The 26,020-nt window shown below is 42.1% G+C and overlaps 1 protein-coding gene across 2 annotated transcripts in view; it reads left to right on the forward strand.

Moving 5' to 3' along the window:
- Nucleotides 1-26,020, forward strand: part of ar (androgen receptor) — a 393,648-nt gene that overhangs the window by 345,198 nt on the left and 22,430 nt on the right. For both annotated transcript variants that reach the window (XM_070882802.1, XM_070882803.1), the window contains one exon: nucleotides 25,359-25,489. In XM_070882802.1, the coding sequence (XP_070738903.1) occupies nucleotides 25,359-25,489 (131 nt within the window). The remainder of the gene's footprint in view (nucleotides 1-25,358; nucleotides 25,490-26,020) is intronic.

Consider the following 26,020-nt stretch of genomic DNA (forward strand, 5'->3'; position numbering starts at 1 on the left):
TCCTAGTGGGGAGTGGTGCTTACAAGAAACACATCAGAAAAATTGCAAGTACACAACCCCTAATTTGCTATTCATTAGTCAAAAGAATGAATCACAGAATCCCCCCATAGTACCATTCCAAATTTGTTTGATTTTTTTTTAAATGTCAATTGCTAGGCAATTACAGAGACATTAATTATGGGGAGTTTCCCAGCGCAGCTACATCGCAAATATCAGGGGCTGCAACTTCAACCAGCTCAAAAGCCATGCTACAGGCTGAAATGTAAATTCTTATTTTTTTTAGCAATCTGCGCACACCATAAGAGGCAAGCTTAGCTTAATTTGTTGCAAGGAAGCAATGTGTTTCAGTAGCCATATAAAATGGCATCATGATAAGAGATGAGTGATGTTACATGTGGTCTCTATTCACATTTTATCAAGCACAAGCGCAAATGCATCAGTTTGTTTTTCCCCAGCTGAAGGATTGTCTTTTGTCTGCCAATCATTGCATTTCCCAATATTGAATTGGGTCAGTTCTTCAAACTTACCACAGTTTGTAGGTTAGGATAAATAGTCCTTCACAGTTTCTACAATTGGCACAATTATTAGTTTTCATTAGCGCAATTTATCTTTTAGGTTTATCTTTTAGGACTTGGATTTTCAAGCCAAATTAGCATCAGCCAAGGCACTTGAGAAGAAAAATAACTAATTTATTTCCTTTTATTAGGGCACATGCATAAAAAGCAACACTGCAAAGCCATGACATTTGAGATGGGTGATGTTACATGTGGTCTCGATTGCCATATTTTATCAAGAACAAGCGCAATTGCATCAGTTCGCTTTTTCCCCTGAAAGATTGCATTTTGTTTTCCAATCATTGCATTTCTCAGTATTGAACTGTGTCGGATCTTCAATCTTACCACAGTTTGTAGGTTAGGATAAATAGCTCCATCACAGTTTCTACAATTGGCGCAGTTATAATTATTTAGTTTTCATCAGCATCGTGTATCTTTCAGGTTCCTATTTTAGAACTCAGATAATGGAGCTCAATTAGCATCAGCCTAAGGCTCTAGAAAAAAAGAGCTCATTACTTTCTTTTTAGGATACATAAACAGCAAAACTGCAAAGCCTGTTTGCAAGTCTAGCAGCAAGTAGCGCTCTTTCAGATACACTGCCACCAAGTCTATTATGCGTTTCTAAAGCAGTCATAAAAACAGCAAACTGAGAGCAAAAAACAAAGTTCACAGGTAAACAAAGGGAGCCACTATACTGAAATGTGACAAACTCTGGTGGGTTCAGTACGAGAGGGCACCAGTGGTTGTGATCCTGGCTTAACTGCTGGGATTGTGTCCCAAAAAAATTTCAGGACCAGAATGTCTGCACCAACTTCTGCCAATGGAAGTAATCACTGTGTAAAATGCAATGACCCAATCACTATCGCTGATAAGAAAAGAAAGAACTTGTATTTATATAGCGCCTTCAGACATGCCAAAGCACTACACAATCAATGGATTACTTTTATTGTATTTGCTCTAATATAGGCCAACATGACTGCCAATCTGCACACAAGGTCCCACAAACCACAAATGGATGAATGATATGATTTTGGTACTGTTGGTTCCAGGAAGAATATTGACTGGGACCAGAAGAGAGCCATGTTTTCCTTTGAGCGGTACCTTAGGATCTTGTATATCCACCCGAGCAGCAACCTTGGTTTAACATCTAATACAAAAGACAACACCTCTAACAATGTAGCACTCCTTAAGTACTGAGTGTCACACACTCTTAGGTGCAGACCAAATTAAATATAAAATAGTGATAGCTAACTGAAAGCATTGACAATCAGACATGATGCTACTAGCAGGTTACTAACTTTTAACTCACCACTACCAACCATGGACCTATCTCAATAATATGCATCAAGATATTTTCTTCATCTTGGCATTAGTTTACAAGGTTCAGATCATGTCCAGGGATTGATTGTCTAATGAAAAATGTTGTATCTTGGTGAACATTATAACTGTAATAAGCATAATGAATGTTTTCTTTCAACTGTCAATCTCAATTTTTGTATTTTCTGGTTAGGTCTTTGTGTTCTACTTTGCAATTATTTATTTTCTGCTTTGGTTGACCAATAATGCATAAACCCTTCTTGCTTGCCCTCAAAACTTCTGCGCAAAAATATCTGCCTAATCAAATTGCAGCAAAAATATAATTCTCACATACAGTCGCCACGACAGTTTATCACCCACCCAGATCTCTTGTATCCACAGAGGTGTAAAAGATAGAGTAGTGGGTGGTATTTTTTGAACTTTGAGACCAGTCATATTTACCATGGTTTCCTTTTCCTGTCAAGTACATTCCTGTATATCCCTAAAGATAATCTTGACACAAAATAATTTATTCACAAAAAAATAAACGTACTGAAAAACGTCACCATTCAATCTTCCACTGATTCCAACGTGTCCTTCCTACACAAAATTAAAAGCTACAACCAGGATATTGACTCCACTGTCACAGAAAGCAGCTTAAATCCAGTATGATGAAAATATACATCGAAGGCAAAGGACATGCACATTCTTACTTGTCCCTCGCCCATCGTCATCTGGTGCCGGCTTAGGCTACTCCCCATTCTCTATCCAGTACCCTTCCGCACCTCTGGTCCTAGCTCCCAGAGCTGTGATACTTTTGTGAGAAATCACTGGGGGAGAAAGGGTAGCATTACAGATCACTGAGACAAAAGAATGCAGTTGACAGAGATCACCACAGAAAAAGAGAGATTGACACAGAAATAAAGTGGACACAGGAAGAGAATAATAGAGAAGCATAAAGAAAGACTAAGAGCACCAGACACAGTAATAGAATAACAAAGCAACAGGCTTAGAGTACCAGAGTGAGAAATATGGAAAGAAAATAGGAAAATAAACACTGATATGCGAGAATGTATTCGGGAAATATTAGGACCACTATTTTTTTTTAAGATTTGGATTTGGGTGTACAGAGCACTATTTCAAAATTTGCGGATGCAGAACTTGGAAGTATAGTGAACAGTGAGGAAGACAGGGATAGACTTCAAGGAGGACACGGACAGGCTGGTGGAATGGGCAGACACGTGACGGATAATGTTTAACGCAGGAAAATGCGGAGTGATACATTTTGGTAAGAAGAATGAGATGAGGCAATATAAAGTGATTTTATGGGTGATTTTAACCTCCATATTGATTGGACAAATCAAATTGGTCAGGGTAGCCTTGAGGAATAGTTCATAGAGTGCATAAGGGACAGGTCCCTTGAGCTGTATGTAACGGAACCAACCAGGGGGCAGGCTATCTTGGATCTGGTCCTGTGTAATGAGACAGGATTAATAAATAATCTCCTAGTAAAGGATCCCCTTGGAATGAGTGATCATAGCATGATTGAATTTCAAATTCAGATGGAGGGTGAGAAAATTGGATCTCTAACCAGCGTACTAAGCTTAAATAAAGGAGACTATGAAGTTATGAGGGCTGAGTTGGCTAAAGTGGACTGGGAAAATAGATTAAAGTATAGGACGGTTGATGAACAGTGGTATACATTTAAGGAGATATTTCAGAACTCTCAAGAAAAATATATTCCAGTGAGGAGGAAAGGGTGTAAGAGAAAAGATAGTCATCCGTGGCTAACTAAAAAAATAAAGGACGGTATCCAATTTAAAAACAAGAGCATACAATGTGGCCAAAACTAGTGGGAGGACAGAAGATTGGGAAGTGTTTAAAAGCCAACAAAGACTGACTAAAAATATGATTAAGAAAGGGAAGATAGACGATGAAAGTAAACTGGCACAAAATATAAAAACAGATAGCAAGAGTTTCTATAGGTATATAAAGAAAAGAGTGGCTAGAGTAAATATTGGTCCCTTAGAGGATAAGACTGGGGAATTAATAATGGGGAACATGGAGATGGCAGAAACTCTGAACAAATATTTTGTATCAGTCTTTACGGTAGAGGACACTAACAATATTCCAACAGTGGATAGTCAAGGGGCTATAGGGGGGGAGGAACTTAACACAATCACAATCACTAAGGAGGTGGTACTCAGTAAGATAATGGGACTAAAGGCGGATAAATCCCCTGGACCTGATGGCTTACATCCTAGGGTCTTAAGAGAAGTAGCGGCAGGGATAGTTGATGCATTGGTTGTAATTTGCCAAAATTCCCTGGATTCTGGGGAGGTCCCAGCAGATTGGAAACTGCAAATGTAACATCCCTATTTAAAAAAAGGAGGCAGACACAAAGCAGGAAACTATAGACTAGTTAGCCTAACATCTGTGGTTGGGAAGATTTTGGAGTCCATTATTAAAGAAGCAGTAGTAGGACATCTGGAATTTGGTTAGGCAGAGTCAGTATGGATTTATGAAGGGGAAGTCACATTTGACAAATTTGCTAGAATCTTTGAGGATGTAACAAACAGGATGGATAAAGGGGAACCAGTGGATGTGTATTTGGACTTCCAGAAGGCATTTGACAAGGTGCCACATAAAAGGTTACTGCACAAGATAAAAGTTAACAGGCTTGGGGGTAATACATTAGCATGGATAGAGGATTGGCTAACGAACACAAAACAGAGTCGGGATAAATGGTTCATTCTCCGGTTGGCAACCAGTAACAAGTGGGGTGCCGCAAGGATCAGTGCTGGGACCCTAACTATTTACAATCTATATTAACGACTTGGAGGAAGGGACTGAGTGTAACGTAGCCAAGTTTGCTGACGATACAAAAATGGGAGGAAAAGCAATGTGTGAGGAGGACACAAAAAATCTGCAAAAGGACAAACAGGCTATGTGAGTGGGCAAAAATTTGGCAGATGGAGTACAATGTTGGAAAGTGTGAGGTCATGCACTTTGGCAGAAAAAAATCAAAGAGCAAGTTATTATTTAAATGGAGAAAGATTGCAAAGTACTGCAGTACAGTGGGACCTGGGGGTACTTGTGCATGAAACACAAAAGGTTAGTATGCAGGTACAGCAAGTGATCAGGAAGGCCAATGGAATCTTGGCCTTTATTGCAAAGGGGATGGAGTATAAAAGCAGGGAAGTCTTGCTACAGTTATACCGGGTTTTGGTGAGGCCACACCTGGAATACTGCGTGCAGTTTTGATTTCCATATTTACGAAAGGATATACTTGCTTTGGAGGCAGTTCAGGGAAGGTTCACAAGGTTGATTCCGGAGATGAGGGGATTGACTTATGAGGAAAGATTGAGTAGGTTGGGCATCTACTCATTGGAATTCAGAAGAATGAGAGGTGATCTTATCGAAGTGTATAAGATTATAAGGGGGCTTGATAGGGTGGATGCAGAGAGGATGTTTCAACTGATAGGGAAGACGAGAACTAGACGGCATAATCATATAATAAGAGGCCGCCCATTTCAAAATGAGATGAGGAGAAATTTCTTCTCGGTTGTGGATCTGTGGAATTCTCTGCTTCAGAGCTGGAAGCTGGGACATTGAATAAATTTAAGACAGAAATAGACAGTTTCTTAAACAATAAGGGGTTATGGAGAGCGTGCAGGGAAGTGGTCCTGTGTCCATGATTGGATCAGCCATGATCGTATTAAATGGCGGAGCAGGCTCGAGGGGCTGTATGGCCTACTCCTACTCCTATTTCTTATGTTCTTAGAATTGTACCCTTCACTTTATAACGGGGGTGCATGAAAAGAGAGACTTGGGGGTATATGTTTACAAATCATTGAAGGTGGCAGGGTGGGTTGAGAAAGCAGTTTTTAAAAAAAAACATATGGGATCCTGAGCTTGATAAAGGAGGCATAGAGTACAAAAGCAAGGAAGTTATGATCAACCTTTTGTAAAACACTGGTTTGGCCACAACTGGAGCAGTGTGTCCAATTCTGGGCACCGCACTTTAGAAAGGATGTGAAGGCTTTAGAGAGGATGCAGAAAAGATTTACAAGAATGGTTCCAGGGCAGAGGGACTTCAGTTACGTGGATAGACTGGAGAAGCTGGGGTTGTTCTCCTTAGAGCAAAGAAGATTGAGAGGAGATTTGATAGAGGTGTTCAAAATCATGAGGGGTCTTGACAGATTAGATAGAGAGATACTTCCCATTGGCGGAAGGGTTAAGAACCAGAGGATGCAGAAGATCCAAAGATGACAGAAGGAAAAACTATTTTATGCAGCGAGTGGTTATGATCTGGAATGCACTGCCTGAAAGGGTGGTGGAGGCAGATTCAATCGTGGCTTTCAAAAGGGAATTCAATAAGTACCTGAAGGGAAACAAAGAATGCAGGGCTACAGGGAAAGGGCGGGGGGATTGGGACTAGCTGAAGTGTTCTTGAAGAGAGCCGGCACGAACTCGACGGGCCAAATGTACTGTGTAATTCTAATCAATCAACAACTTTTTTAAGGTCCCAAAATCTGTAGGCACAGGCATGTATACCCATGCATCCAAGATTGATGCACGAGCCATGTGGCAAAAACTGACTGTAAAGAAAGCACAAAATGTTCCACAAACAGAACCAACTGGACCAGTCTAATCTCAACCTTACAGACCTAAAGTTTACCCTCAAGCACTGCCAAATTCTCAAAATGCATTGACCAAAAAGTTTAATGGAGCTTTGGCCATTTGTAAGCATCCAATTTGACGGGTGGGCACATGGACATCGCCCGAAGTGCACTGCCCGCCATACTGGTAAAGGCAGAAAAAGATTCAAATTGGCAGCCTAGTGCCTGTTTGAAGCCCCCTTTACGTAGTCTACATGCAGCTTAACCAGCGGTCCTTAAAGAGACTGCTGGCGATGGCCACCAAAAAGGTTACATTTTTAAAACCTGAAAATGGAGCCGCGAGGCACTGAACTGTCCTCCCGGGTCCACTTCAGTGATGAAGACTGTTCTGGGACCCCTCCAAATCATTCACTTCCCTATCTTGATCGCCTCTCTCCTATTGCCTCCACCTGCCCCCCTCTCTCTCCCAGGACTCCTGAGGACCACTGCCGCTGATGCAGCGGACAGAGATGGAAATCCTCTTTGCCGACGAGCTGTTTGGAGATGCCCAGCAGACATCTGCAGCTCACTGGTATAATGTAATTGAGACCCAAATCCCAATATTTACTGTTCCTTGGACCTACCCGTTCTGGCGCAGGGATCATTCCTTGCCACAGATCGTGCCAGCCTGCTGAAATTTCGAGACCGTTATCTGCAAGCATACGCAAGGTGGTCGCTGAGGTGTGAGTCCGGGGTGCGTCCGAGGCCTATAAAGGCCGCGAGAGGCAGCGGGAGTTCGTGGTCACTGAGGCGTGAGTCCGGGGAGCGTCCAAGGCCTATAAAGGCCGCGAGAGGCAGCGGGAGTTCATGGTTGCTGAGGCGTGAGTCCGGGGATCGGCAGAGGCAGATAAAGGCCGCGAGAGGCAGCAGGAGTTCATGATTGCTGAGGCGTGAGTCCGGGGATCGGCAGAGGCCTATAAAGGCCGCGAGGGGCAGCGGGAGTTCGTGATCGCTGAGGCGTGAGTCCAGGGATCGGCAGAGGTCTATAAAGGCCCAGCCGGTGCAGCTACAGGGAGAAGGCAAAAAAGTAGTAGAAAGAAAACGAAAGGTGACGTCACAGCCAAGGGGGTAAGTGATTGGCTGCTGATTGGTAAATAGTTTTTCTTTTTCTTTTTATATCAGTAAGTAACCTTTTAACATTGTTGTTGCCAATTTAAGTGTATCTAAGGGTTAAGTCATGGCAGGAGAGTTCGGACATGTGTTATGCTCCTCCTGTACTATGTGGGAAGTCAGGGATGCTTCCGGCGTCCCTGATGACTACGTGTGTGGGAAGTGTATCCGCCTACAGATCCTGACAGACCGCATTGCGGCACTGGAGCTGCGGGTGGACGAACTCTGGAGCATCCACGATGCTGAGAATGACGTGATTAGCACATTTAGTGAGTTGGTTTTACCGCAGGTAAAGGGCACACAGCCAGATAGTAAATGGGTGACCAGCAGGAAGGTAGTGCAGGGGTCCCCTGCGATCATCCCCTGCAAAACAGATACACCGCTTTGGGTACTGTTGAGTGGGATGACTCATCAGAGGAGGGCAGCAGCAGCCAAGTTCATGGCACCATGGCTGGCTCTGCTGCACAGGAGGGCAGGAAAAAGAGTGAGAGAGCGATAGTAATAGGGAATTCAATTGTAAGGGGAATAGATAGACGTTTCTGCGGCCGCAACCGAGACTCCAGGATGGTACGTTGCCTCCCTGGTGCAAGGGTCAAGGATGTCTCGGAGCGGGTGCAGGACATTCTGAAAAGAGAGGGTGAACAGCCAGTTGTCGTGGTGCAAATAGGTACCAATGACATAGGTAAAAAACGGGATGAGGTCCTACGAGACGAATTTAGGGAGCTAGGAGTTAAATTAAAAAGTAGGACCTCAAAAGTAGTAATCTCAGGATTGCTACCAGTGCCACGTGCTAGTCAGAGTAGGAATCGCAGAATAGCTCAGATGAATACGTGGCTTGAGGAGTGGTGCAGAAGGGAGGGATTCAAATTCCTGGGACATTGGAACCGGTTCTGGGAGAGGTGGGACCAGTACAAACCGGACAGTCTGCACCTGGGCAGGACCGGAACCAATGTCCTGGGGGAGTGTTTGCTATTGCTGTTGGGGAGGAGTTAAGCTAATATGACAGGGGGATGAGAACCTATGCAGGGAGACAGAGGGAAATAAAATGGAGTCAGAAGCAAAATATAGAAAGGAGAATAGTAAAAGTGGAGGGCAGAGAAACCCAAGGCAAAAAACAAAAAGGGTCACATTACAGCAAAATTCTAAAGGGGCAAAGTGTGTTTTTAAAAAAAAAACAAGCCTGAAGGCTCTGTGCCTCAATGCGAGGAGTATTCGGAATAAAGTGGATGAATTAACTGCGCAGATAGCAGTTAACGGATACGATGTGATTGGCATCAGGGAGACATGGCTCCAGGGTGACCAAGGTTGGGAACTCAACATCCAAGGGTATTCAGCATTTAGGAAGGATTGCCAGAAAGGAAAAGGAGGCAGGGTGGCGTTGCTGGTTAAAGAAGGACATTAGCCTGGATGATGTGGAACCGGTATGGGTGGAGCTGCAGAATTCAAAAGGGCAGAAAACACTAGTGGGAGTTGTGTATAGACCACCAAATAGTAGTAGTGAGGTTGGGGACAGCATCAAACAAGAAATAAGGGATGTGTGCAATAAAGGTACAGCAGTAATCATGGGCGACTTTAATCTACATCTAACCTAACTGGTCGCAATGCGGTGGAGGAGGATTTCCTGGAGTGTCTTCGGGATGGTTTTCGAGAGCAATATGTCGAGGAACCAACCAGGGAACTGGCCATGCTCGACTGGGTGATGTGTAATGAGAAGGGACTAATTAGCAATCTTGTTGTGCGAGGCCCCTTGGGGAAAAGTGATCATAATATGGTAGAATTCCTCATTAAGATGGAGAGTGACAAAATTAATTCGGAAACTAGGTTCTGAACTTAATGGAAGGCAACTTCGACGGTATGAGGCGTGAATTGGCTAGAATAGACTGGCAAAGGATACGCAAAGGGTTGATGGTGGATAAGCAGTGGCAAACATTTAAAGATCACATGGATGAACTTCAGCAATTGTTCATCCCTGTCTGGAGTAAAAATAAAACTGGGAAGGTGGCTCAATCATGGCTAACAAAGGAAATTGAGGATAGTGTTAAAGCCAAGGAAGAGGAGAAATTTAGAATTCAACAGAGGAGGACTAAGGGTTTAATTAGGATGGGGAAAATAGAGTATGAGAGGAAGCTTGCAGGGAATATAAAAACTGACTGCAAAAGCTTCTATAAATATGTGAAGAGAAAAAGATTAGTAAAGATAAACATAGGTCCCTTGCAGTCAGATTCAGGTGAATTTATAATGGGGAACAAAGAAATGGCAGACCAATTGAACCAATACTTCGGTTCTGTCTTCACGAAGAAAGATACAAATAACCTTCCGAAGGTACTAGGGACAGTGGGTCTAGTGAGAAGGAGCAACTGAAGGAAATTCTTATTAGGTGGGAAATTGTGTTAGGGAAATTGATGGGATTGAAGGCCGATAAATCCCCGGGGCCTGATAGTCTGCATCCCAGAGTACTCAAGGAAGTGGCCCTAAAAATAGTAGATGCATTGGTGATCATTTTCCAATAGTTTATCGACTCTGGATCAGTTCCTATGGACTGGAAGGTAGCTAATGTAACACCACTTTTTAAAAAAGGAGGGAGAGAGAAAGCGGGTAATTATAGACTGGTTTCCCTGATATCAGTAGTGGGGAAAATGTTGGAATCAATCATTAAGAATGAAGCAGCGCATTTGGAAAACAGTGACAGCATGGATTTATGAAAGGGAAATCATGCTTGACGAATCTTCTGGAATTTTTTGAAGATGTAACTAGTAGAGTGGACAAGGGAGAACCAGTGGATGTGGTGTATTTGGACTTTCAAAAGGCTTTTGACAAGATCCCGCACAAGTGATTGGTGTGCAGAATCAAAGCACATGGTATTGGGGGTAATATACTGAGGTGGATAGGGAACTGGTTGGCAGACAGGAAGCAGAGAATCGGGATAAACGGGTGTGATTGGGATTACAGGGACATGGCTCCAGGATGATCAGGGCTGGGAACTCAACATCCAAGGGTATTCAACATTCAGGAAGGATAGAATAAAAGGAAAAGGAGGTGGGGTAGCATTGCTGGTTAAAGAGGAGATTAATGCAATAGTTAGGAAGGACATTAGCTTGGATGATGTGGAATCTATATGGATAGAGCTGCAGAACACCAAAGGGCAAAAAACGTTAGTGGGAGTTATGTACAGACCTCCAAACAGTAGTAGTGATGTTGGGGAGGGCATCAAACAGGAAATTAGGGGTGCGTGCAATAAAGGTGCAGTAGTCATCATAGGTGACTTTAATATGCATATAGATTGGGCTAACCAAACTGGAAACAATACGGTGGAGGAGGATTTCCTGGAGTGCATAAGGGATGGTTTTCTAGACCAATATGTCGAGGAACCAACTAGGGGGGGAGGCCATCTTAGACTGGGTGTTGTGTAATGAGAAAGGATTAATTAGCAATCTCGTTGTGCGAGGCCCCTTGGGGAAGAGTGACTATAATATGGTGGAATTCTACATTAGGATGGAGAATGAAACAGTTAATTCAGAGACCATGGTCCAGAACTTAAAGGGTAACTTTGAAGGTATGAGGCGTGAATTGGCTAGGATAGATTAGCGAATGATACTTAAGGGGTTGACAGTGGATGGGCAATGGCAGACATTTAGAGACCGCATGGATGAACGACGACAATTGTACATCCCTGTCTGGCGTAAAAATAAAAAAGGGAAGGTGGCTCAACCGTGGCTATCGAGGGAAATCAGGGATAGTATTAAAGGCAAGGAAGTGGCATACAAATTGGCCAGAAATAGCAGCGAACCCGGGGACTGGGAGAAATTTAGAACTCAGCAGAGGTGGACAAAAGTATTGATTAGGGCAGGGAAAATGGAGTACGAGAAGAAACTTGCAGGGAACATTAAGACGGATTGCAAAAGTTTTTATAGATATGTAAAGAGAAAAAGGTTAGTAAAGACAAACGTAGGTCCCCTGCAGTCAGAATCAGGGGAAGTCATAACTGGGAACAAAGAAATGGCAGACCAATTGAACAAGTACTTTGGTTCGGTATTCACTAGGAGGACACAAACAACCTTCCGGATATAAAAGGGGTCAGCGGGTCTAGTAAGAAGGAGGAACTGAGGGAAATCCTTATTAGTCGGGAAATTGTGTTGTGGAAATTGATGGGATTGAAGGCCGATAAATCCCCAGGGCCTGATGGTCTGCATCCCAGAGCACTTAAGGAGGTGGCCTTGGAAATAGCGGATGCATTGACAGTCATTTTCCAACATTCCATAGACTCTGGGTCAGTTCCTATGGAGTGGAGGGTAGCCAATGCAACCCTACTTTTTAAAAAAGGAGGGAAAGAGAAAACAGTGAATTATAGACCAGTCACCCTGACATCGGTAGTGGGTAAAATGATGGAATCAATTATTAAGGATGTCATAGCAGCGCATTTGGAAAGAGGTGACATGGCAGTGTGAGCTGCGAGGAGGATGCTATGAGGCTGCAGAGTGACTTGGATAGGTTAGGTGAGTGGCCAAATGCATGTCAGATGAAGTATAATGTGGATAAATGTGAGGTTATCCACTTTGGTGGTAAAAACAGAGAGACAGACTATTATCTGAATGGTGACAGATTAGGAAAAGGGAAGGTGCAACGAGACCTGGGTGTCATGGTACATCAGTCATTGAAGGTTGGCATGCAGGTACAGCAGGCGGTTAAGAAAGCAAATGGCATGTTGGCCTTCATAGCGAGGGGATTTGAGTACAGGGGCAGGGAGGTGTTACTACAGTTGTACAAGGCCTTGGTGAGGCCACACCTGGAGTATTGTGTACAGTTTTGGTCTCCTAACTTGAAGGACATTCTTGCTATTGAGGGAGTGCAGCGAAGGTTCACCAGACTGATTCCTGGGATGGCGGGACTGACATATCAAGAAAGACTGGATCAACTGGGCTTGTATTCACTGGAGTTCAGAAGAATGAGAGGGGATCTCATAGAAACGTTTAAAATTCTGACGGGTTTAGACAGGTTAGATGCAGGAAGAATGTTCCCAATGTTGGGGAAGTCCAGAACCAGGGGTCACAGTCTAAGGATAAGGGGTAAGCCATTTCGGACCGAGATGAGGAGAAGCTTCTTCACCCAGAGAGTGGTGAACCTGTGGAATTCTCTACCACAGAAAGTTGTTGAGGCCAATTCACTAAATATATTCAAAAATGAGTTAGATGTAGTCCTTACTACTAGGGGGATCAAGGGGTATGACGAGAAAGCAGGAATGGGGTACTGAAGTTGCATGTTCAGCCATGAACTCATTGAATGGCGGTGCAGGCTCGAAGGGCCGAATGGCCTACTCCTGCACCTATTTTCTATGTTTCTATAGGTCCAAGTCAGCATGGATTTGTGAAAGGGAAATCATGCTTGACAAATCTGGAATTTTTTGAAGGTGTTTCCAGTAGAGTGGACAAGGGAGAACCAGTTGATGTGGTGTATTTGGACTTTCAGAAGGCTTTTGACAAGGTCCCACACAAGAGATTAATGTGCAAAGTTAAAGCACATGGGATTGGGGGTAGTGTGCTGACGTGGATTGAGAACTGGTTGTCAGACAGGAAACAAAGAGTAGGAGTAAATGGGTACTTTTCAGAATGGCAGGCAGTGACTAGTGGGGTATCGCAAGGTTCTGTGCTGGGGTCCCAGCTGTTTACATTGTACATTAATGATTTAAACGAGGGGATTAAATGTAGTATCTCCAAATTTGCGGATGACACTAAGTTGGGTGGCAGTGTGAGCTGCGAGGAGGATGCCATGAGGCTGCAGAGTGACTTGGATAGGTTAGGTGAATGGGCAAATGCATGGCAGATGAAGTATAATGTGGATAAATGTGAGGTTATCCACTTTGGTGGTTAAAAACAGAGAGACAGACTATTATCTGAATGGTGACAGATTAGGTAAAGGGGAGGTGCAACGAGACCTGGGTGTCATGCTACATCAGTCATTGAAGGTTGGCATGCAGGTACAGCAGGCGGTTAAGAAAGCAAATGGCATGTTGGCCTTCATAGCGAGGGGATTTGAATACAGGGGCAGAGAGGTGTTACTACAGTTGTACAAGGCCTTGGTGAGGCCACACCTGGAGTATTGTGTACAGTTTTGGTCTCCTAACTTGAGGAAGGACATTCTTGCTATTGAGGGAGAGCAGCGAAGGTTCACCAGACTGATTCCCGGGATGGCAGGACTGACATATCAAGAAAGACTGGATCAACTGTGCTTGTATTCACTGGAGTTCAGAAGAATGAGAGGGGATCTCATAGAAATGTTTAAAATTCTGACGGGTTTAGAAAGGTTAGATGCAGGAAGAATGTTCCCGATGTTGGGGAAGTCCAGAACCAGAGTACATAGTCTTAGGATAAAGGGTAGGCCATTTGGGACTGAGATGAGGTGAAACTTCTTCACTCAGAGAGTTGCTAACCTGTGGAATTCCCTGCCGCAGAGAGTTGTTGATGCCAGTTAATTGGATATCTTCAAGAGGGAGTTAGATATGGCCCCATCGTGAATAACTTCACATTGATCCACATTATACTGCATCTGCTATGCAGTTGCCTACTCACCTAACCTGTCCAAATCACCCTGCAGCCTCTTGGCGTCCTCCTCACAGCTCACACTGCCACCCAGTTTAGTGTGATCTGCAAACTTGGAGATATTACACTCAATTCCTTCATCCAAATCATTAATGTATGTTGTAAAGAGCTGGGGTCCCAGCACTGAGCCCTGCTGCACTCCACTAGCCACTGCCTCCCATTTTGAAAAAGACCAGTTTATCCTGACTCTCTGCTTCCTGTCTGCCAACCAATTCTCTATCCACGCCAGTACATTACCCCCAATACCATGTGTTTTGATTTTGCACACCAATCTCTTATGTGGGACCTTGTCAAAGGCCTTTTGAAAGTCCAAATACACCACATCCACTGGTTCTTCCTTGTCCACTCTACTAGTTACATCCTCAAAGAATTCCAGAACTACAAGGAGGGTGGTCATTCAAATCCCTCATACTAGCTGAAAATGAGGAAATAATTTGCTAGTATCAGGGGAAAGATTCACGCTTCTCACTTCTGCACACACTTCTTGTGAGACCTTCAACTATGGCACAAACTTAATTTGGGAGCATTGGCTATACCATTTATATCATTGTGCACAACCATTGTCCTTTGCCCACACATTTTTATTGTAGCTAAGCCGCAAACCACATGTTTCTTAACGGCAAATAGATGCTAGTGTCGAGGCTGAGCTGCTTCTCGGTAGGTATTGAAGCCATGAATACAGAGGATAGCCAGGTTCATCTAAGAGCTATCCATCCAATGTTTCTTCACCTTCAAATAATACACGCAAGAATACTGCACAATAAAGGCATGATGGCTGCTTCCTGGACATACATAATTATTGTGGCCAAATACAACTCTAAAAGTTATCTAGTGCAAATGCTTTCTGTTCTTCAAGGTCATGGGATTGACATGAAACCCTGATACCCTTATGAGTACTGTATATGGCACTTTCTATTCCAGGGAACCCTGGCAACTACTGGAAGTTCTGCATTTGTCCAGCTGACCAATATTATTCCTATGGAAAGAAGTAAAGATATTGACCCATGCAAACTTAATATTTCTTGCTTGTTTAATACATGTTTGTATTACACACTACTTGATGTGGCAGATGTCTCCTGGGGAAGTTTGTTAAATGAAAAGTTCATGTGATAACTTTCACTTCTGTGGGAACAAACACCGCTGACCAAGATCATTGTGCAGGTCACTCTAGAATCATAAAATTCTGCTGCAGATGGCATAAGAACATAAGAAATAGGAGCAGAATTAGGCTATTTGGCCCATCGAGCCTTCTCCACCATTCAATAAGATCATGGCAGAGCTGATCATGGACAGTTCTCATAATCCTTTACACCCTTATCGCTCAAAAATCTGTCTTATCCTCCACTTGAATATATTCAAAGACCCAGCCTCCACAGCTCTCTGGGGGCAGAGAATTCCATAGATTTACACCCCTCGGAGAAGAAATTCCTCCTCATCTCAGGGCGGCCCCTTATTCTGAGACTATGCCCCCTAGTTTTAGTTTCCCCTATCAGTGGAAATATCTTCTCTGCATCCACCTTGTCGAGACCCTTCATTATCTTGTATGTTTCGATAAGATCACCTCTCATTCTTCTGAACTTCAATGAGCATAGACCCAACCTACTCAACCTATCTTCATAAGTCAACCCCCTCATCTCCAGAATCAACCTACTGAACCTTCTCTGAACAGCCTCCAATGCAAGTATATCCTTCCTTAAATACGGAGACCAAAACTGTACGCAGTACTCTAGGTGTGGCCTCACCAATACCCTGTACGTTGTAGCAGGACTTTTCTGCTTTTATACTTTATCTCCCTTGCAATAAAGGCCAACATTCCATTTGCCTTCCTGATTACTTGCTGAACCTGCATACTAATTTTTTGTGTTTCATGCACAAGGACCACCAGGTCCCTCTATACTGCAACACTTTGCAATTTTTCTCCCTTTAAATTGTAATTTGCTTTTCTATTTTTATCTGCCAAAGTGGATAACCTCACATTTTCTCACATTATACTCCATCTGCCAGATTTTTGCCCACTCACTTAGCCTGTCTATATCCCTTTGCAGATTTTTTGTGTCCTCACAATTTGCTTTCCCACCCATCTTTGTATCATCAGCAAACTTGGCAACATTACACTCAGTCCCTTCATCCAAGTCATTAATATAAATTGTAAATAGTTGAGGACCCAGCACCGATCCTTGCAGCACCCCACTAGTTATTGTTTGCCGATCGGTAAATGGCCCATTTATCCTGATTCTCTGTTTTCTGTTAGTTAGCCAATCCTTCTATCCATGCTAATATATTACCCCCAACCCCATGAACTTTTATCTTGTGCAGTAACCTTTTATGTGGCACCTTGTCAAATGCCTTCTGGAAATCCAAATACACCACATCCACTGGTTCCCCCTTATCCACCCTGCTCGTTACATCCTCAAAGAACTCCAGCAAATTTGTCAAACATGATTTCACTTTCATAAAACCATGCTGACTCTGCTTGATTAAATTATGCTTTTCCAAATGTCCCGCTACTGCTTCCTTAATAATGGACTCTAGCATTTTCCCAATGACAAAATGTTAGGCTAACTGGTCTATAGTTTCCTGCTTTTTGTCTGCCTCCTTTTTTAAATAGGGGTGTTATTTTTGTGGTTTTCCAATCCGCTGGGACCACCCAAGAATTGAGGGAATTTTGATAGATTACAATCAGTGCATCCACTATCTCTGCAGCCACCTCTTTTTAGACCCTAGGATGTAAGCCATCAGGTCCAGGGGACTTGTCCGCCTTTAGTCCCTTATTTTACCGAATACTACTTCATTAATGATGGTGATTGTATTAAGTTTCTCCTTCCCTATAGCCCCTTGATTATGCACTATTGGGATATTTTTAGTGTCTTCTACCGTGAAGACAATACAAAATATTTGTTCAATGTCTGCCATTTCCCTGTTCACCATTATTAATTCCCCAGTCTCATCCTCTAGGGGATCAACTTTAGCTACTCTTTTCCTTTTTATGTATCTATAGAAACTCTTACTATCTATTTTTATATTTCATGCTAGTTTACTTGTTTTTTCCCTCTTTTTTTTTTTTAGTCGTTCTTTGCTGGAAGTTTCCCAATCCTCTGGCCTCCCACTAGTCTTGGCCACATTGTATGCCCTTGTTTTCAATTTGATACCCTCCCTTATTTCTTCACTTAGCCGTGGACGGTTATCCCTTCTCTTACAGCCTTTCCTTCTCAGTGGGATATATTTATGCCCGCTCGTTATGGAATATCTCCTTAAATGTCTGCCACTGCTAATCATACTTTAATCTATTTTCCCAGTCCACTTTAACCAACTCTGCCCTCATACCTTTGTAGTCTCCTTTATTTAAGCTTAAGACCCTGGTTTGAGAACCAACTTTCTCACCCTCCAACTGAATTTGAAATTCAACCATATTACGGTCAATCATTCCTCGAGGATCCTTTACTTGGAGATCATTTATTAATACTGGTACAACTCTTCCGCTGTTCTTAGCTGATTTTTTTTTCTCGTTATCCAGTTTTTGGGGTAGTTGGAACCTCTTCAACCACCCAACCTGTTTGAGGCCGCTCAGTTCTGATTTGTGGCGATGTCCCAACTCTTCCCTATCTGCCGTTTCCTTTCTTGATTATTAAGTTTTCAATTAATTGCCATGTTTCATGATTTCTTAATTAATTCATTGGTGCTCACTGCTCTATTAAATCAGTTAATCATTATATTAACAATTTGTGACACTTCCAGTAAGAGACTGCCTAGGGGAGTGAGAAGCAAGTCAGAAGAGAATGGCAGTCTTGTGAAATTCTATAGTCAGGTGTGTAGATTTGATAGTCTGGTATAGACAGCCTTTTTGTAATCATGACCAGCCCAAAAGAGGTGAAAAACTTCTCAAAGGGAGAAATAGCAGTCAAAAATAGTGGCTCATGTTGGAACCAGTGACAAAGATATATGTACATTTGAGATTTTGCAGAGGTAGTTTGAAGAATTAGGCACAACATTGAAAAACAAGATCTCAAAGCTGATAATCTCCAGATTACTTCCTCTGCTACATGCCAGGCAGGTTAAAAAGATTAAAAGGGCTGCAGGAGTGAAGGATTCACATTCTTGGAGCCTTGGAGCGAATTTTGGAACAAGGCAAAGCTATACCAAAGGGGCAGTCTCCACATGAACCAAAACAGCACCTGTATCCTTTCAGAGAAACTAAGTAGAATAGTGGCAGAGGATTTAAACTAATATGGCAGAGATAATCTGTGTTTAAGAATAAATAGAAACATAGAAATTTACAGCGCAGAAGGAGGCCATTTTTGCCCATCGTGTCTGCGCCGGCCGACAAATAGCCGCACGGCCCTTTGTCAGCAGCCCTAAAGGTTATATACAAACCCATGAACAATGATGGAAAGGCAAAGAGCAACCAATCCACCCCACACCACTGCAACACTCCTTATACTAAAAATATCTACACTCCACCCCAACCGGAGCCATGTGATCTCCTGGGAGAGGCAAAAACCAGATAAAAACCCAAGCCAATTTTGGGAGAAAAAATCTGGGAAATTTCCTCTCCGACCCATCCAGGTGATCGAAACTAGTCCAGGAGATCCCCCTGGCCGTATTCTATTCCCTACAGTACTTGCCATTATATCTGCGCCGGCCAACAAAAGGTCATTTAGTCTAATCCAAATTACCAGCTCTAGGTCTGTAACCCTGCAGGTTACGGTATTTTAAGTGCCCATCCAACCATCTCTTAAAAGTGGTGAGGGTTTCTGCTTCCACCACTCTTCCAGACAGCGAGTTCCAGATCCCCACAACCCTCTGCATAAAGAAGCCCCCCCTCAAATTCTATCTAAACCTTCCACCAACCACCTTTAAAACGATGCCCCCTCCACCAATGGAAATAGACCCTTAATATTTTGTACACCTCGATGAGGTCTCCTCTCAACCTCCTCTGTTCCAATGAGAACAAATCCAGCCTATCCAATCTGTCCTCATAACTGAGAATCTCCATTCCAAATAGCAAGAGATGGGCTAATAAAGCTGTTGGAATAGAAGCAGGAAGCTTCGCTGAAGTAAATAGCGAGAAAATATTTTCAGTCTCTGATGATGCATTCCTGTAACATCCATCCCCACAATTGATGTTAAAGAGACGGGTATGTAATTACCTGGTAACTCCCTCCCTTCTTAAATAATCGAGTGATATTTGCAGTTTTCCAATTCAAAGGCACAATTCCTGAATCTAGAGAGCATTGGAAAATTATGACTAATGATCTGCAATTGCCTTAGCTTTTTTTAATTCCCTGGTTGGAATCTACCAGCTCCTGGAAATTTGTTCAACATGAGTCCCATTATTTTCTCATTACCACTTTTTTTACTTATATTAAATCAATTAAGTTTCTTCCCTTGACTTATTTTTAGGTTCCCTTGTACCACTGGTATCTTGTCCTCTTCCTCCACTGTGAAAATGAATGCAAAATACTTAATTAACACATTTCCTTATTATCCATTATAGTCTTGTCTTTAAATGGCCCACATTCTCCTTTACCATTCTCTTTCCATATATTTATTTAAAACTTTTGCTGTGAGTTTTGATATCCCTTGCAAATTTTTTTCATATTTATTCACATTTTGCACCTCATTACTTCTTTGCTTTTGTTAGCTTTTCCAGTTCGCTGGATTTCCAATTTTCCTTTCTTTTGTGTAAGCCTATTCCTTTAGCTTGATACTGTTTCTTTCCTCATCTGTTGGCTGTGGTTGCTTAACTGCACTGGTTTTGTATTGTACCAAATACTTTTTTGACTACTTCCTATTTGTCTAAGTTTATCCATTTACAGTTCAACCCAGTTTACTGATCACTAAATTCAGTATGGCATATTTATTTCCTATTCTAAAATTTGGTCCCAAATACATTCTATAAATTCGTTACCTTTGCTACTTGAGATGTTCTGCTTCTCCCAGTCTGTGAAAATTAGAATCTCTCATTATAACACTTTTTTTGCTACATGCTTACCTAATCTCCATATTTATACATCCCCCACTACATCACTACTATCAGGAGGTCTGTACCAGAGTCTTGCATCCTTTGCTGTTCCTTAATCTACCCATGCTGTTTCCATTTCCCGATCACCCTTACTGAAATCCTTTTTTTCTACTGTGGTAATTATGTATTTTATCAATATTGCGACTCCCCCTCCTTTCCCAATTTCCCTGTCCTTTCTAAAGATTTGACGGTCTGTAACATTTAGCTCCCAATCATGCTCAGTTTGTAGCTAGTTCTCTGTAATTAATGGCTACTACATCAGCCCCTTTAAGCAGAATTTGTGCTTATAACTCACATTTTATTTCTTAATCAGGATTGCTCCAGCAAAGAGTTGGCACTAACATAGTGAGCCAAATGGCTTCCTTCTGTGCTATAGACTTCTATGTTTCTATAGATGAGGAAGGGATATTTGAGCAAGGTTTTTGAGCAATATTTTGAGCAATATTTGAATATTTGATATTGAATATTTGAATAGGATGGAAAACTGACTGGAAATGTTGGCTGTTTAGCCATTCTGTAATGTGAGAACCTGATCTTTATCCTTCTTAAACAGACACCATAATGGTCTATTTCATGCACAAGCAGAAGGAATACCTTTGCACATCCTTTCAGTGTTGGTGATACTGCACCAGAGTTTAATAACAATTTTGGCTATGTATGTATTTGGCCAATGTGGTAAATGCTGGTACACTTTTATAATTATACAGTCAGATTGTCTTGGGTAGCTGCGTGATTTGATTTGATCCTTCATAAACTTACACACCTGCACTTTGAGTTCCCTTGTAATCTTGATTTTTTTAGAATCAAAACAAATGTTATTGATTGCCTTGGTTTTAGCCAGGCAAGTTGATGAATTGAATATTCGATGGATGATGAATATTCGCTTATCTGGCTCGAGGATACAATGTCTCTTCCATATCCTATAATTTAGTGGGACAAAAACCACCAGGAAATGTTAAGAATATGACAGCAGGACTGTCAGCATCAGAAAAGAGAGAATACTAATAGATTGCCCATTACATAGCTCACAGAAAGTCAATGGATATGCTATTTTACAAGGACACACCATTATACCACATAATGCATAATCAGTTGCCCTGCTGCTAAGGTGCATATGTGTGTAACTAGTTTGTCATGTAGACACCAAATTGCCCTTGGGCAGATCCTGAGAAAAACCAACTTTCTCTTTTCATAGAATCATAGAAATTTACAGCTCAGAAGGAGGCCATTTCGTCCCATCGTGTCTGCGCCGGCTGACCAAGAGCTATTCAGCTCTTGGTCTGTAGCTCGGTAGGTCATGGCGCCTCAAGTGCACATCCAAGTATTTTTTTTAGTAAGTTTCTGCCTCTACCACCCTTTCAGACAGTGAGTTTCCCTTCATATCTCCTCTAAACCTCCCCCCCCCCCCCCCCAATTACTTTTAATCTATGTCCCCTGGTTGTTGATCCTTCTACTAATGGAAATGGGTCCTTCCTATCCACTCTATCCAGGCCCCTCATATTTTATACACCTCAATCAGGCCCTCTGCCTCTGTTCCAAAGAAAACAGACCCAGCATCTCCAATCTTTCCTCAGCCAAAATTCTCCAGTCCAGGCAACATTCTTAATACATTTTATACAGTGTGACTGAAAGATTTGCTTGTCTGGCAAAGTATGATGCCAAAGGTGTGATGGACAGGTCGAATAACATATTTAAAAATTGTATTAAAATTCTTGCATGATGGTACACATTTCCTATCTCACAAATTTACCACAGAATTTTTATGTCAAGATTTTATATTAAAAATCACTATGTAAATAGTTATAATTGGAAACATTTCCTATGTTTAAAAAAAAACATCAATCACAAAACATCAAATTTAATGATGATCTGGAAGGTTACAAACCAGTGTTGCCAGACTTGGGATGCCCAGAACCAGTGGGGTCAGGCCCATGGATTCTATCTCCCTTTATTGGTGACAGCAATCAGGAGTCCAACAGTAAGTCAAATCATATATTCCACATCCTCTCCAATTCTGCCAAATCCCAGGTTCCCACTCCACAGAGATGCCAGTCAAAAAGAAACTCCTATTTGTGCGATCTTAGAGTATTAGGAAGAGGATCTTTGTGTCGAGAAGAACTGGGGAGGAAGGCTTGCAGGGTTTGGGAGTATAGGTCGCCCTGACATGTGAGTAGTGCAAGGGAGTGCCAGGGTTTTTGAGTAATGAGAAGGATGTGATGGAAGTAGCATAATAGACAAGTGTTACAGAAAGTATGGGCCCAAGTTTCCACATGATTTGCGCCTGATTTTTAGGAGCAACTGGTGGCGAACGGACTATCTTAGAAATCGCAATTCTCCACATTTTTTTTTCTGCAGTTCTAGTCAGGTAGAACAGTTCTACTTTGGAACAGAATTTTTTCTTCAAAAGGGGGCGTGTCCGGCCACTGACATCTGATTTTAAAGTTTCCACAGTGAAAACGTACTCAACTAAAGTAGAATGGAGCAAGTGAAGATTTTTGTAGAACTGAAAAAACCTGTTCTACACATTAAAAAATCAGGTGCAGGTTACAAATTAGGCGTCCAGAACGAGGTGAGGGGGGGAGGAAGGGAACTCATTAAATTCTACAATAAATCCTTATTTATACTTCTACAAATATTATACAAATAAATCCAACCTGAATAAACATTTATAAGCAAAGAAAAGATTAAATAAACCATCTTCCCACCTGTGTGAAAGTGCTTCAGGCACGGAGAATTCTGCAGTCAGCCTGAGGCGCCCGTTCTTTCCCGCGGGGGGGAGGGGAGAGGAGGCGCCCGTTCTTCCCGCGGGGGGGATGGGGGGGAGGCGCCTGTTCTGCCCACGGGGGGGGGGGAGGGAAGAGGAGGCGCCCGTTCTTTCCCGCGGGGGGGGGGAGGCGCCCGTTCTTCCCGCGGGGGGGGGGGGGAGGGGGAGGAGACAGTGAGAAGGGTGCAAGTGCTAATGTGCTTTTATTTTAAAAATGTTCAAAAATTAAACAGCTACAAAGAACTACAAAAATGGCTAAGAGCCAATGTTTTTTTCACACTGAGCATGCGCGAATGCTCCAACGCGCACGTGCAGCGTTGCCGGCAGGAAAAAAACTAATTTAAATAGTACCCGCCCCCTCCCACTTACAAAATCGGCGCGAGTGCAGGCTCTGCCCCCCCGGGCGCCGCGCCAGGCAGACGAGCTGCAGAACGCTCCAGAATCGCGATTTTTTTTTTTTTAGGCGCGAAAACGGGCGCCCAGTTCGGAGGGGCGCCCGTTTTTTATCGTGTGGAATCTTGGGCCCCATGTGTTACATTTACAGGAAGTGTGTACCAAATGCAAAAATTTTAATATTATTAGTGGATATCCTATGGCATTGCTTATGGGTTGTCAAGAGCTGTACTGGTTTAAAAACATCTCATCGACATACAACTTTATAATATGATGACGTGAGGACCAATTGCATGACCCCAAACTTTAAACAGGGAACCACACTTGCAGGAGGTGCATCTTGGCTACACAGTCTATAATGGACAGAAATCACAGACAGCCGGCCACAATTTCCTGTGATGCTCTTGTATATGTGGCTTTCCTCTGGGAGTATATGACGCCTTAAAGCAGGGTGGGAGAAAATTACTTAATCAAATTCATAAAATGTAAAACAAACTTTCAGTAAGAGAATTAACTCAACATATTTTAAGTAGAGTGGGAATATAACAATGATTTGCAGAAGCTATTGTACACATTTATTTAATTCCTGTTTGGGTGCTGATGGGAAACCCTTATGCATCAGTCTCATAGGATCAGGCTACATTATTTAATTTACTTATAAATTAAAAACAGACTCTCAGCAAAAGAATTAACTCAGCGCATTTAGGGCCCAATTTTGGATTGTACATTTACAGCTCATTCATCACTGCTAGGACTTCTACTGACTCAGGAATCTGGAGGAGACTCCCTCGAAAACCAACATAGAAGTCGGTTACATTACCAGAGTTCACTGTAACAATACAATGCTAAAAAAATCATCACTTTTAGTGTGACATAAAAAGCATTATAGATAGGCAACATGAAAATAGCACAATGAAAAAAGATGTGACATTAAAATATTAATGGAATTTTTTATGACGTGCGCGCACACAAAATTGTTACCAACCAAAAGGGTTTATTTTTAAAATGATAATCCTTCTCTCTTCATATTTCTATTGTGTATTCTGCCATGTGTTTATTTCAGATTTCCATCCTTTATTCCTTTTTATCCAGGAAATATTAAATATGTTTACAGCCATTTCTCAGGCCTGCCTTTGGAGAATGTTAACTTGGACCAGTCCTCATTTACTAATTTTTTTTTTTTACAACCTTTCAGATAAAAGGGATTTTTAGTTAATCTACCCTGATTGCAGGTGTCTAATCTCACCTTAAAGATTTACAGAGTTTGCGTGGCTGTATTACTCAGTGAATTCTAGTGATAAGTAAAAGAGGCCATGATAATAAAAATGTTTGTTTACCGACCTTATAGGGTCCTTTTCCTTAAATGGAAGTATTTTCCACAAACCACTGTTCAATCAGTTCCATTCCTTTTCAAAAAGTTCAGTAATGTGTATTGTTACTGTGATGCATATTCATTGCAGTTAACTACAACCATTTTACATATTCTGTATGAGGTTTTGTTTTCCTGGGAGCAGGACTGATGATGCCCATTGCGAGCTGAACTTTATCTTTAACATTGGAAAGGGAGAGTACATAAGCAGCACCCTTTTGTCAAAAATTTCTGTAAAGGATTTTGCGCTTCCCCATTGCTGCCCGAAACTTACTCCTGGTGGAGTGTGGAAGATACTTTTATTTGAAAACTAATATCAATACCCTGCAATGTTCTTCCAGACTTAACTTCTCTGTAAATACCTGTATTCCTAAACCATTTATATGTATACCTAAATTATCAATTTTCAAGTTAATTAATAGCAGTTATCAGCGCATAGTGAGTAAGTAGAATTACCTTGATGTTCATTGTTTTAAATAACACAAAAATTGGCGATTGTTACATTTTTTGCACTAACAGGAAGCATAGAAATTGCAAAATTGTGTACTGTAATCTTTGCCATCAGCTGCTGTTCATATTTGTTCATGCATTTACAGGCAACGGATGCAAAAATCAACTATGTATAATCTCTGTGTGGAAATGCAGCGACTGTCCCAGGAGTTTCAGTGGCTTCAGCTCTCTCAGGATGAGTTCCTTTGCATGAAAGTGTTGCTACTCTTTAGCATCAGTAAGTATGGGCTACTTCACTTCACAGTGAGATGTAGAGAAGACAGCTGTGCCCTAATTGCAATTGTTGGTAAGACTAAAGGTTAACATTTACTCCCCAATATTAGCTTAATCTTGTTTGTTACTGTGAGTTATGTATTTATGTTCACAAATTATTTTCTTCCATTTTCATGCGTACCCAACAGAGCAGGTTGGAGACCTGTACCAAGACTCCAATCGGTATCAGTTTATAACCAACCTTTAAGACGTGTGAAAGAAGTCCAGACTGTCCAACCTTCCTTGTCAGAGAGTATCACAAAAATAGGGCAGGAAGAACATTTTTTTATTTGGGGTGCATGTCAATGGAGGAGGGACAGAGAGGAATGCAAAGAACAACAGAAATTTCTGAAAGCAGTAGAACAAAGAAGTGCAAGTTTTATCATAAGAGTCGGGAGTCCCTGGACCCACCCCCTCCTCTGCCATTGGCCTAGGCAGGGATGGCCAAAGGCTCCATACCCTCTAAAGCCTGAGGAAATCCAACACAAGGCTGGGG

Source organism: Pristiophorus japonicus, chromosome 6 (genome assembly GCF_044704955.1).
Source record: "Pristiophorus japonicus isolate sPriJap1 chromosome 6, sPriJap1.hap1, whole genome shotgun sequence".
In the NCBI taxonomy this organism is placed as follows: Eukaryota; Metazoa; Chordata; class Chondrichthyes; family Pristiophoridae; genus Pristiophorus; species Pristiophorus japonicus.